Source organism: Aedes albopictus, chromosome 3 (assembly GCF_035046485.1).
Source record: "Aedes albopictus strain Foshan chromosome 3, AalbF5, whole genome shotgun sequence".
Lineage (NCBI taxonomy): Eukaryota > Metazoa > Arthropoda > Insecta > Diptera > Culicidae > Aedes > Aedes albopictus.
Window position 1 is genome coordinate 3,424,358 of NC_085138.1, and position 18,017 is coordinate 3,442,374.

At 36.1% G+C, this 18,017-nt stretch overlaps 2 protein-coding genes across 2 annotated transcripts in view; one reads left to right on the forward strand and one right to left on the reverse strand.

The window, feature by feature from the left end:
• Window positions 1-18,017, reverse strand: part of LOC109414177 (uncharacterized) — a gene marked incomplete at its 3' end in the record, with an annotated part of 195,054 nt that overhangs the window by 15,768 nt on the left and 161,269 nt on the right.
• On the forward strand, window positions 3,406-7,443 carry LOC134291597 (uncharacterized). Its single transcript, XM_062859547.1, has 2 exons — window positions 3,406-3,955; window positions 4,042-7,443. The coding sequence occupies exon 2, from the start codon at window positions 4,050-4,052 to the stop codon at window positions 5,532-5,534; it is 1,485 nt and encodes a 494-aa protein (XP_062715531.1). The 5' UTR covers window positions 3,406-3,955; window positions 4,042-4,049; the 3' UTR covers window positions 5,535-7,443.

Here is an 18,017-nt window from a genome sequence, read left to right on the forward strand (position 1 = left end):
TCCCGAAAAACGATGGACGTAATAAATGAATCTTCCCTTATCTGCCATATGCAATTATATAAATCGCGCGGTCGTCCAGCACAGACATGTGGAAAAAGTTGAACCTGCTATTTTTGCAAAGTTTTTATTTGGTTAGAGTAATAAATGTGCATATATGAGGAAATGGAACATCGAAACAGTGTGCCCGTAAGATTCGGCAGGATGTTGGGAGTTGATTGACTAAAAAGTAAACACGCAAAAAGTAAACAGTGCCTAGTTCGCGTTTTCGTTGTGTCATCCGTCGTAGTTCCGAGTTTATGTACGGAGGGTGAAGCAAAGTGAGAATCGCGCGTTAATTTTCGCTAATTCTCTCTATTTTTCCGGTTTATCCATCGTTCGACGAGTTCGGAGACTCAGCAAGTGATGTGAACTAGTGAACAATTGATGTGGTTTGGAGGGCATTCTTAGCCTGTTGGATGTAGGTGCCAAAGACAAAAATAATAAACCAGCTAAATATGATTATCCGGTGAGTTCGATCATTGTTGTTCTCTTTTATATTTGAACATTACATATCTTCACTAACAAGAGGCCAACTAAAAAGTGATGGATAGGTCCCAAAATCATAGAAATGGGTTCTGATATCACGTATTTTATTTTCTTATGATTTTAGCTTGCATCGTTTTATTAATCTAATTAAAAGCATTTGGGACCGACGACGACGGAATCATAAAAGTAATTCTTAATTCCATGAATTCTATGCATGGTTCCATCTCCCTCAACCATGATTTTATGAATTTGACTGAGAAGCATATAGGTCCGACGACGACGGAATCATAAAGGTAATTCTTAATTCCATGAATTCTATGCATGGTTCCATCTCCCTTAACCATGATTTTATGAATTTGACTGAGAAACATTGAGGTCCAACGACGACGGAATCATAAAAGTAATTCATAATTCCATGAATTCTATGCATGGTTCCATCTCCCTCAACCATGATTTTATGAATTTGACTGAGAAGCATATAGGTCCGACGACGACGGAATCATAAAAGTAATTCTTAATTCCATGAATTCTATGCATGGTTCTACCTCACCAAACCATAATTTTATGAATCTGGTGGTAAAGCATCAGGATCTGCATCCAGGTTTATTAAAATTATTCTTGGCTTCATGAATGCTACTCATGATCCCAGCTTATTTAATCATAGCTTCATGATTATATTTTCCATTTTTGGTCGTCGAAAGCCAAAACAATAACGGGTGCATAGCGTTATGGTGAAATCAATCATAAGATCATAAAATTTAATCATGGTGTATATTTATAACATAAAATCATAAAAATATCGGGAAACTATGAGTCATATTCATGGTCTTGGGAATGGATTTTTTTCCGTGTAGGGTAAACAGGTATGAATAATGCGCCCCAATGGGACAAAATGCCCCCCTTCAATTTCAAGAGAATTTGAAAAAGTGAGTGGATAAAATCATTGTATAAGGCTTCATATTTATGAGACCAGTCTACTATGTTGATTTTGTGGTTGTTGTGCCCTTTGAAACAAATATACAACAAGAAATTGAAAAGGCACATATTTCTTGTAATTATCGATGTGTTGAAATTAAGCGCTAGCACGCGTCAATGAAGTACATCCAATGAAAGTAGCAGTTGGATGGAACATTGAAGCTGATTTATCCGCTACTCACCGTATCAAAACAAAAGCGCCACCATATATGGACGGTAACACAGTGACAGCAGTCGAGTTACGTCAAACACACAAGGCTACGGTGGCACTATCTGTTCATTTCATAGTGGCTGTTTTAGTTATTTTAGTGATCCATTATGAAGTAAAATAACTTATCTCCGCAGTTAGCGTTAGCCCCGACACTTTTGTGAGTTTATGATTTTGTTGCTTTTAGAAAACACGTTATATCGGAATAAATACTGTAATTTCGCCACTGAGATGAACCAGCCTCGGGCTGAAAATCTCGTAAATAAAGACATAATAATAAAATAACTGTAATTTCGTGAAAAAAAATAATATCGGATAAACGCTAACACTTTGTTCAATCAATAAATGCAGTGATGGGGTAAAATACGGTTACGAGTGCAGAGATATTTCCATTATTCCTTAAGGGGGGCATATTATACATGTTTACCCTATGACTTTTTAAAAGTATACGCGAAAAAATCCGTTCCCATAAGCGTGAACAAAATATCACGATATACAGAACACAACGTTTGTCCGAATTTGTGACCATGTTCCTGTAAACGTGATTCCTTGCATGAAAGATGTCACAAAACCTGGAACACAGTTTTTGCGTGCTAGATGGCATCACCCGTTTCGTAACGCTTTAAAAAACTGGAACTGGAATCACGATTTTAAAAGATGGAATAACCCTTTTCGTGACTTTGTTCCCGAAACAGGAACTGCGTTCACGCGCGCTGTCAACATTAACATTGTAGGGGTAGTCGGGGTAATTTGGCCAATGGGGCAATTTGAGCACCTCGAGCGGTTCCATATCATTTCAGCAACGAGTAATTTTCATATATCTTTATTTGGATGAAACCTTGCATACAAGTCTTTGGGGGAGAAAAACGCCGTTTTGCATACTTGGTTCGCCATTTTAAATCTAGCCTTACTTATGAGAAGGGCCTATGAAAAATGCACATGATATCTTCAAAAAATTGTATCTCGAAAACGGTTTGTCCGATCGGTTTGGTGTCTTCGGCGAAGTTTTAGACAATTGTTGGTGCTATATGGAGAAAATATGCACGGTAAAAAAATATGTTTGGTTTTTGTGATTTGAACTAAAATATAGATTTTCCCTCAAAAGTGACATGTCAATATTTTTTTTATTATCCTTAGCTGACTGAAAATGCTACCTAGTGCACAGTGGGTTGTTCTGGAGAAAAATAGGTTACAATGAAAAAAAAATGTTTTAAAAAATTACGGTTTTCAAAAAAAGCTATTAAGTAAAGTCAAAAAAGTTTGTCGCCCTAATTTTATGAAAGTACATCAAATTTGCAAGAAAAAAGTACTTCGGTAACATTTTTCTAAGATGCACCGTTTAGAAGATATTACTAATTTAATATTGATTTTTTTGATAACTTAATAAGTTTTAGCCCTTTTCGGATGTACTCCGTGTTTCTCCAGTTTCAAAAGTATTTTTTTCGGAAAGATTGGAAAATTTTGAGTTAAAATGACACTGACAGCTTAAAGATTTGAGTGAAATTCACTGCCTTAAAAGTATTTTGAAACAAGTTACAAAATCCCACTATCAAGAACAATGATTTCTTCCAGTGGTTTTTATTGCCTTCTGCTGAAAACGTGCTAATAAGTATTAGATACAGGTAATTAGATACCAGTTAGCTGTACTACGTACAGTTGGTGATTGTAAACAGGGTCTTTTTTGGAACTAGTCCACCATGGACTAGTGGATCAAATCAACGTAGTCTGACACGATGACATTAGTATAATTCCAGCTTTTCGCAAGATTTCAGCCAATTTTGATTAAAATTGGTATAATATTAGTATAATATTAGTCACCTTCCATCAAACTAGACGGCTGCCGACTGATACCTCAATCAACAACCGCCGCACTCTTTATTCATTCCAGGTATATACAATTTACAATCTTCTTCAATAACAATATACCTACGGCAGCAAATCTACCTCGCTCCAACTCTCCAAACTCGTACCTGACGATACCTGAGCGTTCAACTCTACCTATCTTCCAGCAGTCTTTACCCAGCATTCTATGATTTATACCCGTGAGCTGTATAATAATGTCTGACTCGGTTCTGAATTCATCCAGTATCTACTAGGGAAAATCAAACAGTAAATGCAGAAAGGTTGCTAGAAGCATAGTGATTTCATAGTAATTTCAGCTAATAATCCAGTGTTTTTGAACTAGATCCAGTGTTGTTTGATAACATAATAATTGTAAAGGAAAGTGTAACACGTTTTGGTGCAAAGGTAAGTTTTAAATACACATTTTAATTATATGTGTTGTGATATTTTCGTTCAAAACTAACAATTGGAAAATATTTTCTATGTTACAGATTACAAAATGAGTAAAATCAGATGTATTCGTCCATTCAAAGACATTCAGTGTTCGAAAGAGCTGCGATATCTCACGGATGGTATCATCCAAAAACTGAAGTCAATTGGATTTTCCAAGGTATCCACACTGAACACCAAGGATTTTCGTATTTGTTCGTCTTGCCGTCTACATATTGATTCAAGAGCTCACCTCACCCAAAACGAAGAACAAAGCGTAGCCGGTGGCTCAAGGATGCCAACTGTTCAGACCATACCTGTTGTACCTGATTCGCAAAGCTATGAAAGTTTGGTCACGATACCATCAGCGTCAACGCTAAGCACAATTCAATCAAATGAAGACTTCACGATGCCTGTAGACGTCGAAATATTCAACCGAGGAATAGCAGCTATTCATGTTTCGCCTATAGATTTAGGTAAGGTTAAAAATGTTCACTATCCTGAAAAAAAGTGCGCTGAAATCGTCGAAGGTGTACGAAGAAATCTTTTTAAATTAGACGCTAAAACAGAAAAAGCAAACGAGTTTAATGAAGTCATAGAAAATATGAAAATTAAATTTTTAAATTCAGCCACAAGGCAAGAAAAACTATCAATTTTATCATTGTTACCAAAATCATGGTCAGTACAAAAAATTGTAGACGAATTCAAAACTAGTAGAAATATGGCATCAGATGCAAGAAAGGAAAAAAATAATGTATTAGATTCATCTCAAGGTTCAAGCTCTGGAAAAGCTTTGAGTAATGAAACAAAAGAACTGGTTTTGAATTTTTTTGAGGACGATGATATAAGCCGTGCAATGCCAGGCCAAAGAGATTTTGTTAGCGTAAAGACAGGAAATAAGAGATTAGCTGTTCAGAAAAGATTGTTAATGATGACATTAAGAGAAGCTTTTAATCGCTTTAATGAAGTGTACGTCAATGTAAAAATAGGGTTTTCATCATTTGCAAGCCTCCGGCCAAGGCAATGTAAACTATTGACTATCACAGGAACACATAATGTTTGCGTTTGCACTACGCATGAAAATGTCAATTTAATTCTACATAGCTTAAAAAAATACAATGTCTTGAATGATCTAAAAACATTAACGAATAGATTACTTTGCGAAAATAAGACAACTCATTGCCATCTACGAAGATGTAAAAACTGCCCAGATACCTCAGTTTTAGAAGACAGTTTATTGAAACAACTGGAAGAAAACTTTGTTGAAAAGCTTTCATTCGAACAATGGGTTACCACTGACAGATGTGATTTAGAAACTATTGTAAAGCAAACCGATGACTTTGTTACATTTTTCAGCTCAAAATTAGAAAGTTTGATTCCGCATGATTTTGTAAAAACCGAACAATCCAATTTTTTGAAAACTACAAAACAAAACTTGCAAGATGGTGAATTTTTGGCTATTTGTGACTTTTCTGAAAATTACACTTCGTTTTGCAGGATGAAGTTCAATCACACCATTGGAACGTGCAACAGGCCACAATCCATCCTTTCGTAATATATTATACTGAAAATAGGCAAATTAAACATTTTAGCTTCATTATAATTTCAGAAGAACTAAGACATGATTCAGTCGCTGTTAATTTGTTTATTGATAAAATGATGAACTTTTTACAAATTGATCAAAATAAAAACATGAAAAAAATTTATTTTATGTCAGATGGTGCTGCTTCACAGTATAAAAACCGAAAAAACTTTTCTAGCCTTTGTAAGTTTAAGTCAAAGTATGGTATTGACGCTGAATGGCATTTCTTCGCAACATCGCACGGAAAAGGTCCATGCGATGCTATTGGAGGTACGATAAAACGCATGGCTACCAGAGCAAGTTTAGCCAAAGAACGCGAACACCCGATAAAGACTGCAAGAGAGTTGTTTAATTGGGCAAACAAACGAAAAGAAGAAGAACTTACAAAGTTGTCATTTTGTTATTCTACTACAGAAGAATACGAAAATATGTCTTTGCAGCTAAATAATCAATATAATAATGCAAAAACAATTCAAGGAACTCAAAAATTCCACTCATTTCTTCCTCTATCAGAAAATACAATAAAGGCAAAGCTTTATTCAAACTGCCCTGACAATGATGCCAAAATATTCGATATTGTTAAGAAAGTTGTGTAAACAATAATTTGATAAAAAATACAGGAATAAAAATAAACTGATGTACAAAGTATAATGTTATTTTTTATTGCGCACAAATACCACCCCTGAAAAATAAGCCTTATTCGCTCTTTTGAATCTTGCTAATTGAGGAGCTTGCGATATGCAAGAGTTGAATGCACATTTTCAACACAATACACCAAAAACCACTGGAAGAAATCATTGTTCCTGATAGTGGGATTTTGTAACTTGTTTTTCAAAATACTTTTAAGGCAGAGAATTTCACTCAAATCTTTAAGCTGTCAGTGTCATTTTAACTCAAAATTTTCCAATCTTTCCGAAAAAAATACTTTTGAAACTGGAGAAACACGGAGTACATTCGAAAAGGGCTAAAACTTATTAAGTTATCAAAAAAATCAATATTAAATTAGTAATATCTTCTAAACGGTGCATCTTAGAAAAATGTTACCGAAGTACTTTTTTCTTGCAAATTTGATGTACTTCCATAAAATTAGGGCGACAAACTTTTTTGACTTTACTTAATAGCTTTTTTTGAAAACCGTAATTTTTTAAAACATTTTTTTTTTCATTGTAACCTATTTTTCTCCAGAACAACCCACTGTGCACTAGGTAGCATTTTCAGTCAGCTATAACTTAAGGATAATAAAAAAAATATTGACATGTCACTTTTGAGGGAAAAACTATATTTTAGTTCAAATCACAAAAACCAAACATATTTTTTTACCATGCATATTTTCTCCATATAGCACCAACAATTGTCTAAAACTTCGCCGAAGACACCAAACCGATCGGACAAACCGTTTTCGAGATACAATTTTTTGAAGATATCATGTGCATTTTTCATAGGCCCTTCTCATAAGTAAGGCTAGATTAAAAATGGCGAACCAAGTATGCAAAACGGCGTTTTTGTTCCCCAAAAACTTGTATGCAAGGTTCCATGCAAATCAAAAAATACAAAAAATAAAAACTGGAAAAATTTCCCACTTGTTCGTGGAATCGCTCTCATAAAAATCACCTAAAATCTAATATTTTTAACAAACCGACCTTACAGCGCTACTACTGGTCTGATATGGAAGCCATTGAAACGTTAAAACGAATTAGTTTAAGCCCACAGTAAACTAGAAAAATAAAATTGAAAAACGTTGGCCAAATTACCCCGAAGAGGGCTGAATAAAAACACCACATAAGACTCCTGTTGTGCAAATACATTAGATGGCTTTAAAATTGGTTTATTTTCTGTATACATCAAGTTGACACACTACAACTCAATGTCTATCGGTGCATATTAAGTTTGTGTTACATTAGACGAAAAAAAAAAAATCTTCATTGAAAATAGGGTGCTCAAATTACCCCGACGGTTTAAAATCGACGCAAAAATCAAACTTTTTTCAAAAATCTTTTTTTGACATATAAACACGAATTGATTTTGATATTTTCATGTATCTCTCTCTCTTCTTGGCGTAACGTCCTCATTGGGACAAAGCCTGCTTCTCAGCTTAGTGTTCTATGAGCACTTCCACAGTTATTAACTGAGAGCTTCCTCTGCCAATGACCATTTTGCATGCGTATATCGTGTGGCAGGCACGAAGATACTCTATGCCCAAGGAAGTCAAGGAAATTTCCTTTACGAAAAGATCCTGGACCGACCGGGAATCGAACCCGTCACCCTCAGCATGGTCATGCTGAATACCCGTGCGTTTACCGCCTCGGCTATATGGGCCCTTAATTTTCATGTATCTTGCGTAGTATTATCAGAATCATTATGATCATACGATAAACGAGAGATTTATCGTTATTTTCAGCATGTTAAAACGACTTTTGCTTAGGGTGGCCAAACTACCCCGATTTACCCTACGTGCGAGTAAACAAACTGTGGTTAGAAATCTCCTTCAAAGATAAACCTGTTACTCAGTGATTTGTTCAGTTTACTTAGTGAAGTTACCTATGCTTAATAAGTGATTCGTATCATATGCTTTTGGATTAATTTGCCTAGATGCCCGATTTCTGGTAAGTTCCGAATTTCAATGCAAATCCTGGTGCCGCGGACGCAACAGATTTTTGTGCGGTTGGTTTGCTCCGGAAAATGCTGCGCGTTCTATGAAAATGAGGCATCTAGTTTGACTTAAATATGTGGAATTCCCTCATTTTAATCAGGGAATTAATTAGTCCGATGGATAATAGGGGGATTCACTTAACAGCGTAAACTGATTAAACTGATTAAACTTCGTGATCACCAAGGCAATCTTTGATTATTTCATTAGCAAAATCATGAAACATTTCAAATAAGCAGAAAATCATGGCTTACGCAGCAATTTAATCTGTTTAGTGAGTACCCCTAATATCCGATGTTTATAAATAATTCGAGATGTTCAGCAAATAAATATGAAACAAAAAGATATGAGGTTGTACGCCCAGTAGAAGCGAACCATGAATTAGTTTCCCGTCCCATGAAAATAATGCCGGTTATTGGAACGCAATCGTAAAAAATCGCGATAATCAGAACAAAACCCCCATTTTCGTAATTTTTGTTCAGCTACGCAGGCGTTACGAATACAATGCGGAACATTGTTCCCGGTGCCGTGATTTTTGTTCATGGTGTATATTCGTAAAGCGAAAACTTGCTTGTTCCAGAAATCGTGACTGGATGTTGACAATTTCTGGAACGGTTTTATTTGCGAATTCCAAGATAGCAGGCTCCTAGTTCAACCATTAGAGAATTTGAAGATTATAAACAACAAAGAAGGGAAAACAACAAGAATTTGGTGTAAATTTGTGTAGTACGCCATGTAATCATTCTGAGTTGCTGAAATACATTATATAAAACAGAAGTCTGTATGAAATATCGTGGAATATTTTTTAGATGTCCTGAAAACTACTGTAAAATTTCACGTTGAATATGCATCATACGCGCTGAATCAAATTCCAACCATCGCACAACACTAATGATATATTACAATCTACATTTGTTGCGACAATCCATTCGATTTTTGTTTAATCTTGAAGCGTCAAATATCGCACACCACACTTTTAGAGATTTTCAGGCCTTGCATTGTGGTTTTTAAGGGGTAACTTTGATTTGGCAACCATTGCATCACTGTTGAACAATCACCATCAAACGATTTTGATTGTAGGTACATTATAATTGATTACTTATGAGTTGAAAAACACGCTGTTTTGTTTGCTAGCTTTGGCTTTAGCGTTAAGCAAGTCGCATTTATGAGAATTTCCTCCTTCCCGTTCGTCACCAAAGCACAGAGATTTGCTGCTAATCCGTCCCACAGTGTCAACATTTCGATTATTATCGAACTTTAATGTACCACGGATCGCTCTTCACAGAAGCTTAGCATTTTGGCTATATTTTATAAATGGAAAATTTTAAAATATTCCATCGAGGAAATTTTGAGTTTTCTAAGTTTTTCGCTATTTTCCATACTAAAAATTATTATAACTATTTTTACTTGAAATAGGGTCTGGGACCATTTGGGCAGGGGCACCTATTTTGGGCACTTGCTGCTATAACTCAGTCAATTTCAAACCGAATGACTTGAATTTTTGCACATGGCTAGATACAGTGCGTATCGAAGATCGTAGTGTGCCGCGCGCGAAGACGGACGCAAAAGTTTAACGGGCTGTGTTTTTTGTTGTGCTCCTCACTGTTTAGAATTAATTCGGTCGTAAGCGGCTAAAGGTTTAAACATGGAAGATTATCGAATAAAAGACGAGCAAAATGACGATTCCAAAAAAATATCAACGCAAGTGGACTCGAAAATTAAGTAAATGAAAACCGTTCGTTGTAGAGTGATAGTTGCGAGTGTGACATTTTCCGGTGCAAATCAATTGCGCCGACGACAAGAAACCATCCGCGTCGCGAATCTGTTGGTTGGCGTGGGTGTGGGAAACGGGATAAGAAGAAAAAAACTGTGTTGGACAAATCACGCTGCTATGGAAGCAGAACCGCTGGTACAAGTGTGCTTAGATCGTGAAAACCCATTTTTTTAGTTTCGGGAGCTGAGTATAGAATTAGTTTAAGTTAATATTATACGAATCATAATAAAATCTACTTTCGCGACTACTTTTACCCGCAGTAAGAGATACGCGCGAGACAGGCGCCTAAGAAAATATACCTGTTTTCAAACTTTTCATCATAGCGCTCTTTGATAATTCTTGAAAAAAGGTCGCCACGTGGCCGGGTGATATGGTGACTGCTACGACTACACGTGGCATTTGCACTGCGATTAATTGTTGTCCATCATTGAAGGCCTTGGAAAGTAGTCGCCATAATTGTGTTTTTCTTGCAACGCACAATATACACATAAATAAAAATATTTGAAATATATAGTTTTGGGAATCGTAAAGTGTGAAAATTGATAATTGCGCCGGCCAATAAAAGTAGCGGTATGTCACTCAGAAGAAGATTGTGATTTCGCCAAGGAAAACTTTAATACATTATATCAATACGGAGTTGTTCAAGTGAAGATTAGGATACACAGGAAAGATGTGAGAAAAAATAATAGGTGTCCAGTGTGAAAATTTTGGAAATATATTAAAAAGAACAAAGTCCTGGTTTAGAGTTACAATACTGCACACTGCAATGCACTCGGAAAATATGTGTTGTTTTTCGTTTTGAATGTGATTACAAACGACGTGAAATAAATAGTGACATTTCTGTGAAATGCATCATCGCTTGCTTTGATGCTACTTTGAAATTTTTGAATTCGGACGCCCTCTTTGCCAATTTTTTTATGTAAAGTGAAATGCTCTATCGTTGAGCCGGATTATTTACATCGCATTTGGTGAGATCGTCTTATGCTCTAATGAAGAAAATCAGTGAAAAATATGTGTTTGCTGTGCATGTGTTAAATGGATTGCCTCTCACTCGGAGAAAAAAAGAATCAAAACAGAAAATATTGCTTCCAAGATGATCGGAATTGAACCACAAAAACCACACAACAATTGGTGAGATCTTTCCAATATTATTTATTTGTGATTAATTCTACTTCAGTATATATAAACATTTGTAATATAACTACATTTAAGTTGAAAATTCGCTATTTTCAACATCCTTTCATCTATTGGAAGCTGCTTCAGTTCTGGGCTCTTTCTAAGTTGATGAAAGGATTTATAAATGCTTGCAAGGACTTGGCCAGGTGTGTGGAGCTGAGTGGGTCTATGACATTGTGGATAGCAGCGACATCAGCAATGTCAATGGATATATTCAACTTTGCAACTCCATCCAAGATTTGTGCAAGTATTCTTGCTATGCTATGCTATGCTATGCTATGCTATGGCTAGATACAGTGCGTATCTGATCGTGTCTCACAAATCAAGTCAATAGGTTCAAATCTGATTGAGTTATAGCAGCAAGTGCCCAAAATAGGTGTTGCTGCCGAAATGGTTCCAGACCCTACCTACGTCCCATACAAAACGTATGGAAAAAAATCCGATTCAATCCACCTATGGTGAACAGAACCTTTCTTACACTTATACTTGCCTCACAATATACAAATTCATTCAATAATGGCAGGCAAAGAAAGCCCTTCAATTAATAACTGTGGAAGTGCTCAAAGAACACTAAGTTGAAGCGAGGCAGGCCAAGTCCCAGTGGGGACTTCAAGCCATAAAGAAGAAGAAAAAGAACCTCCTAGTAAACACTTTATATTATTATTATTATTTATTTATTAAAGAGGTTTTAACAAAAAGTCATTCGCCTCCGATACACTTTATATGAGGTCAGCATTATTTATTGAAAAATAATTTTCCTTAGACTGGTCAAAATCTAATGCAAGATAACAAGCGAATATATATAATAATAAATAAAAAGTAACCAAATGTCCAATAAAAAAAAATCATGGCCTTTCACAAGGATACTGTAGCTTTCATTTGGCGCTAGGAGAACCCAAATAGGTTGACAGACGGCTGAGATATTTATTATGATACACTTGGTCAAAAATCTCTCAAAAAGTTAACCTGTATTACTCTCTAGTACTCTTTGAAAGATGTCTCGGTAACCAAATGTCCAATCCTAATAAAATTGTATAGGGTTCTACTAGGATGTTGTAGCTTTCATTTGGTGCCAGGAGAAACGAAATCGGTTGACAAACGGCTGAGATATGTATTATGATGCACTTGGGCAAAAATCTCAAAAAGTTTAGTTGTATAAATCCTAAGTACTTTTCGAAATATATCTCGGTAACCAAATGTCTGATCGTGAAAAAATCAATAGTAGGTGTAAGAAGGGTAAAAATAGGGAATTGGAGTAAAATAAGAAAGTGTGTGTGAAAGAGTGGACTATAAAACCACTTTTTAATTCGATTCCCCGCACATTTCTACATTAGAAAAGTTTGACTTCGCACACCGCATTTGAAATTTTCAAAAGTTACAGAATTTGGCAATCAAAAAAAATATATTTTTTCGGGCCATCAAGGCAAAATAAACAAAATATAAATTCGTTTCATTTATGTATCCTGGTTCAGAAGATGGGTCGAATGTCTTCTTTAAATAAAAACTCATTTGGATGGGCATTTACTGATTTTTCCTTACCCATCCAAATGATTTTTACCTTACCAGAAATGCGATAAAAATGTTACGAGTTCGAAAGGAATCGCTCAAGAAACTTCTTGAGTGATTCCTGGCAAAAACTTTCTTCGGTGACTGCCATTTGAACTGTCATTTCTTCGCTACTGCGTACTGCGATCGAAGAAAACACGGTTTCTTGACCGATTCAGGCAAGGAATTTCCCATGCATCAAGATAGGCTGAGAAATTCCTTCTGAACTGTAAACAGTGCTTATGGGTAGTACGGAGACCGCAAGAAATTTCTTGGCCTATCTCGATGCGTGGAAAATTCAGGCAAGAAATCGCTCAAGAAATAATAAAGGGTCGCTTTATTCCGGATCCTAATACGGAGGTGAGACAAAATGTCAAATCAAATGGGGTTTGCTGTGTTAAATTTCTTGACCATTCCGGAAAAATAATGCACTGAACGAAAATTACTTGAGCGATTCCGTTTGAAGTGCATACCTCGCATTAGAAAAGAATGGCTTCGTAAACCGCATTCATGGTTTTCAAAAGTTGCAGAACTTTTCATTTCAAAAAATGATATTTATGGGGCATCAAGGCGAAATGGCCAAAATACCAGTTCGTTCGATATTTTATCCTGATTATCCAATAAATCAGACTAAAAAATCGAACGAACTGGTATTTTGGCCATTTTGGCTCAAATGTATTTACCAGGTAAAAACTAATGTTGATGAACTTTTACTGATTTTCTCCCTAGGTAAATGGCGTATCTTACAAGAAATGCGATAATCTAACGGGCATGACAATCATTCATGCGGTCAAATTTAAGATTTTTATTCATATCCGCAATATATATGAGCTTGATTGGTCGATTTTTTATACCTCAAGATCATTTCCGCTTCTGAAAATACAAGGAATTTCTATCAAAAAGGCTTAAAAAAAATGGGGAATTGGGGTAAAATGAGCATGTTAACGATCCGTTCGGGCTACGAAGCCGATTTAATTCGATTCCCCGCACATTTTTACATTAGAAAAGTGTGACTTCGTAAACCGCACTCGTGGTTTCAAAAGTTACAGAATTCTCTGGTTTTGTACCTTATTTTCCCACTGTGCAGCGCCATAGCCGTTCACAAGTCCCCTGAGAGAATAGTCTCAGAAACAGTCGGGCAAATTCAAAAAAGACAGGTGGGGTGGCTAAAGCCATCTTGAACATCAAAACCTCGTGTAAGTCTTTGAACGGTTACACAAGATGGCCGACTCTTGCACCTGTTATCTCTTACTCGCGATTTTATGCGCACAAATCTTATAATAATCTAAACCAGCGCAACTGATCTTCTTATTTTAAGTTTATAACAAGTGAGCAAGACCAAAATAAATATTACACTACCTTTACTAATATACATCTTGAAATTTGTGCGTTTGAAGTTCTGATGCAAAGTTAAACTGGGATTCTAGGAGGCTTGTTTTAATAGAAATATCGACTTATGAAGAGTAGGAACGGTATATGAAAAAAATGAGGGGACCGACCAATCAATCGAATTGTATAAAATATCGAGTTGTAGAGCATCAAATTATGAAGAGTGTATACAGTATGCGGCAGGAAAAAAGGCGAAAGTGTTTTTCAACTTCAAACCTCATTTTCGTCCACTTGACGTTAATCAATCATCATTGGTAAAAGTGTTCAAGCCATCCACGTTCAGACATTCTAATTCTCGAAATAAAAAGGGAAGTACAATGCTGAATAATTGTAGCCAGGAGTTAGATAAAAAAAATCCATTTTATCCTCTTGAACCAACTACATACAGTTCCAAAAATTTCGAAAATGGTATAAATAAGCAAAACCGACATCGATGGACTTTCCGATTAAAATTTAGTTACATAATGCATAAAATTTAAGTAAAAGAAAATCGGGTTAGGTCTGTTTCTTTTAATTCCACTAAGTGTTTGCATCCTATGACAGGCACGGTAAGACCGTCTTCAGTGTCTGTAGTTCCTGCAGAAACAAAAAATCTATGCACGTTTGATGACTTATCTTCTGCGCTACTCTACTTCAACTTTTATTTACCTAGTGTGATTTGAAAATTCTAGTCAGAGACGAACCAGCCAAGGGCTGAAAGTCTCTTAAATAAAGATCAATCAATCAATCAATGAAAATTCTATCATCAGCTGAATTTAATTCAATTCAAATCAATCCTAATCTATTATTATCTCAGGGTGTCTACTACCTGAAAAAACCTGGAAAACCGGGAATCCTTAGGGAATTTTATTTAACAGGGAAAAACCTGGAATACTCAGGAAATTTCTGGAGTACTCAGGGAAATTTTACTCCGATAAAAAAAACATTGGGTCGTATGAACCTGGTAGTAAAAATCCATATAGAAATTTCGCTACAAGGTTTTTTTCCAGAAATTCCGTCAGAATTTCTTTCTGGAACTTCTTTAAAAAACCTCCTGGAATGTCTCCCAGGATTTCTTATAAAATTCCTTCCGCATTTTTGACGCTATTTTTCTTGGTATTCTTTTTTGATTTTTTTCCGGAAAGGTATACTTCCGGATTCCTGAATTTCAACCGATTTCTCCTGGAGCTTTTCACGGGGATACTATTTTTTCCCAGAGTTCCTCCAGTGTTTTGCTCAAAGAAATCTTCGTAGGATTTCCACCAGAATTTATCCCGAATACTCTATAAGAATATCTGACGGGATAAATCGTGAATTTATTTCGGCACTCCTCACTGAAATTTTACCCGATTCCTTCCGGTGTTCTTCTTGGGACTTCCCCAGAAGATTTTCATAGAATGTCTTTCAGAATTGCTAAAAAAGTTATTCCTGGGGTTTCTACTAAAGTTCATCCAAGGGTTTCTGAAGGAGTTTTCACGAATTTACTGCAAGAGTTCCTCAAGAGATTTCTTTCATTTTTTTCCTGTGATATCTTCAAACCATTGCTTTGGACTTTCTTCGAGATGTGCTTCCTAGTCACTTAGTTTTTTTTCGCCGAATCTCGGCAATTTTTCTTGCTTTTTACCGAGATTGGCACCGCCGAGCGCTCAGCAAACCTGTTTTTCAACGAGATCTCAGCAGCCGTGTTGTTTGTTTGCTGAGGTTCAGGAAATGTTTTGCCGGAATTCAGCTAACAAACGTTAGTTTTGGCGAGCTTGGTGGTCTAGTGGCTACCGCTTCTGATTCATATGCAGAAGGTCCTGGGTTCAATCCCTGGCTCGTCCCTTTCCTCCTGCTTTGTATCTTTCTATCTACTTTCTCTCTCACTCTCTCCCTCTTCTACATATACAGTGTATCAAACAATTGTCCGTACAGCAAATTTTTTGTCAAAATATTTTTTCATTTAAATGTTTATAACTTTTTTATGCGTCAATCAAAAACGCTGAAATTTTGACCAATCATGACCTAAATATTAAAGCTCCATTGGTAAAATTTTGAGCGAAATCGAATAAATTTTCTAAAAGTTATAGAAATTTTAGTAAAACTTATAAGTGTTTTGAATACATTTTTAAAACATTATATCTCAATATGTACTCGATGAAATTTTTTTCAATTTTTATGTGTTACATCTTATACCTAAGGCTTTCACATGCAGCTATGTTTGAGGTTTTATAAAAAATATGAAAAATGTGCTTATGTAGCATATTTTGCACATATAATCTGCCAAACGTTTTCCACCAATAAAAGTGCATTGACTGAACTAAAAATCCATAGGACCTACTCTTCATATGTAGTTTAGTAGGTCCTGTGTAAAAATATTACATTAAGAGAGTTTAAAAAAGTTTAAAACACTTGGCACTTTTATTGATCAAAATATGGTAAATTTCCAAATGACACTCTGAACATATACAGATTTTTCATATTTTTTTGTAGTGAATATAAAACCTCAAACGAAGCTGCATATAAGGTATAAGCTGTAACACAAAAAAAAAATGAAAAAGTTTCATCAAGTACATATTAAGATATAATGTTTTGAAAATGTTTTCAAAAATCTTATAAGTTTTACTGAAAGTTCTTTAATTTTCAGAAAACTTATTCGATCTCGCTCAAAATTTTACCAATGGAACTTTAATATATGGGTTATAACTGGTCAAAATTTCAGCGTTTTTGATTGACGTATAAAAAAGTTATGAATGTTTGAAAAAATATTTACACCAAAAAATTCCTGTACGGACAATTGTTTGATACACTGTACATCTTATGTATGTTCGTATGTTCGTAGCGATCGCTACAACCAGAAACGGATTGAAAAAAAAGCCGTTTTCTCCTTCTAACTTTCATCACAGCACAGTGTCAATCTATCATTAACGCCTACAAGTTATGCAACCAAGCGGACTGTGCCGCTTCACAGTAATCTTCACACAATCTATCGCTTTACGCCTGGCACCCTTGCACCAATGCATGATCCATGTGCCATCCATAAACATTTCCCACCAACACACCAACATCCGCATGACCTTGTGCAGGCGCAGAGGATTCAACGGCCTGATGTGGGCAAGCGATTGCAATCATCACTTCCCTCCCCTTCCCCATTGACCTGCAACGCAGCAGGCGCCATTGTCGCCTAAAAATACAAGACCACCAACGTTCACACACTGAAGATGCCTGTTAGTCCCAAACAGCTATCTCATTGGTTCTTTGTGTGAATGTAGCTGATCTGGCAATACTGGAGTAGCAACTGCGGGCGGTCATTCAAGCTCAATTCAGCTAACAAACGTTAGTTTTTACCGAGATTCAGTATACATATTTGCTGAGCCACGGCGGTGCCGGCTTTTGCCGAGCTCAACTTAGTGTGTACAGGAATTTGTTAAAAGTTTTCGCAAGGTTTATTTTGAAGTTTTACCTGAGATTTTTCTCGGAGTATCTCCTGGAACTTCTCTCAGAAGATTCCTTCCGATGTTGGTCAAGAGATGTCTCTCTGTGGAGCGGATCTGGTGTGACGGTTAGAACACTTGACTATCACGCCGAGGACCTGGGATCGAATCCCACTCCCGACAAACTCGCAAAATGTGAGTTCTTCCTTCGGAAGGGAAGTAAAGCGTGGGTCCCGAGATAAACTAGTCTAGGGCTAAAAATCTCGTTAATACAGATAAAAAAAAGATGTCTCTCAGAGTTTTTCTTAATTTTCTCCTAAGATTTTTTTCAAAAGTACCTTCTGGGATTTCCACAGGAGTTATTGCTGATATTTCTCATTGAATTCTTCTCTTGCATTCTTTCAGAGCCAGGCTGTTTTTTGTAGTTGTACCGGATTTCTTGCAGTGATCCACCTGAGAGTTTTTACAGATATTCTGTGCATTATTCTCAAAATTATTCTCGGAATCTTTACCAGAAATTGTCCCGAAATTTG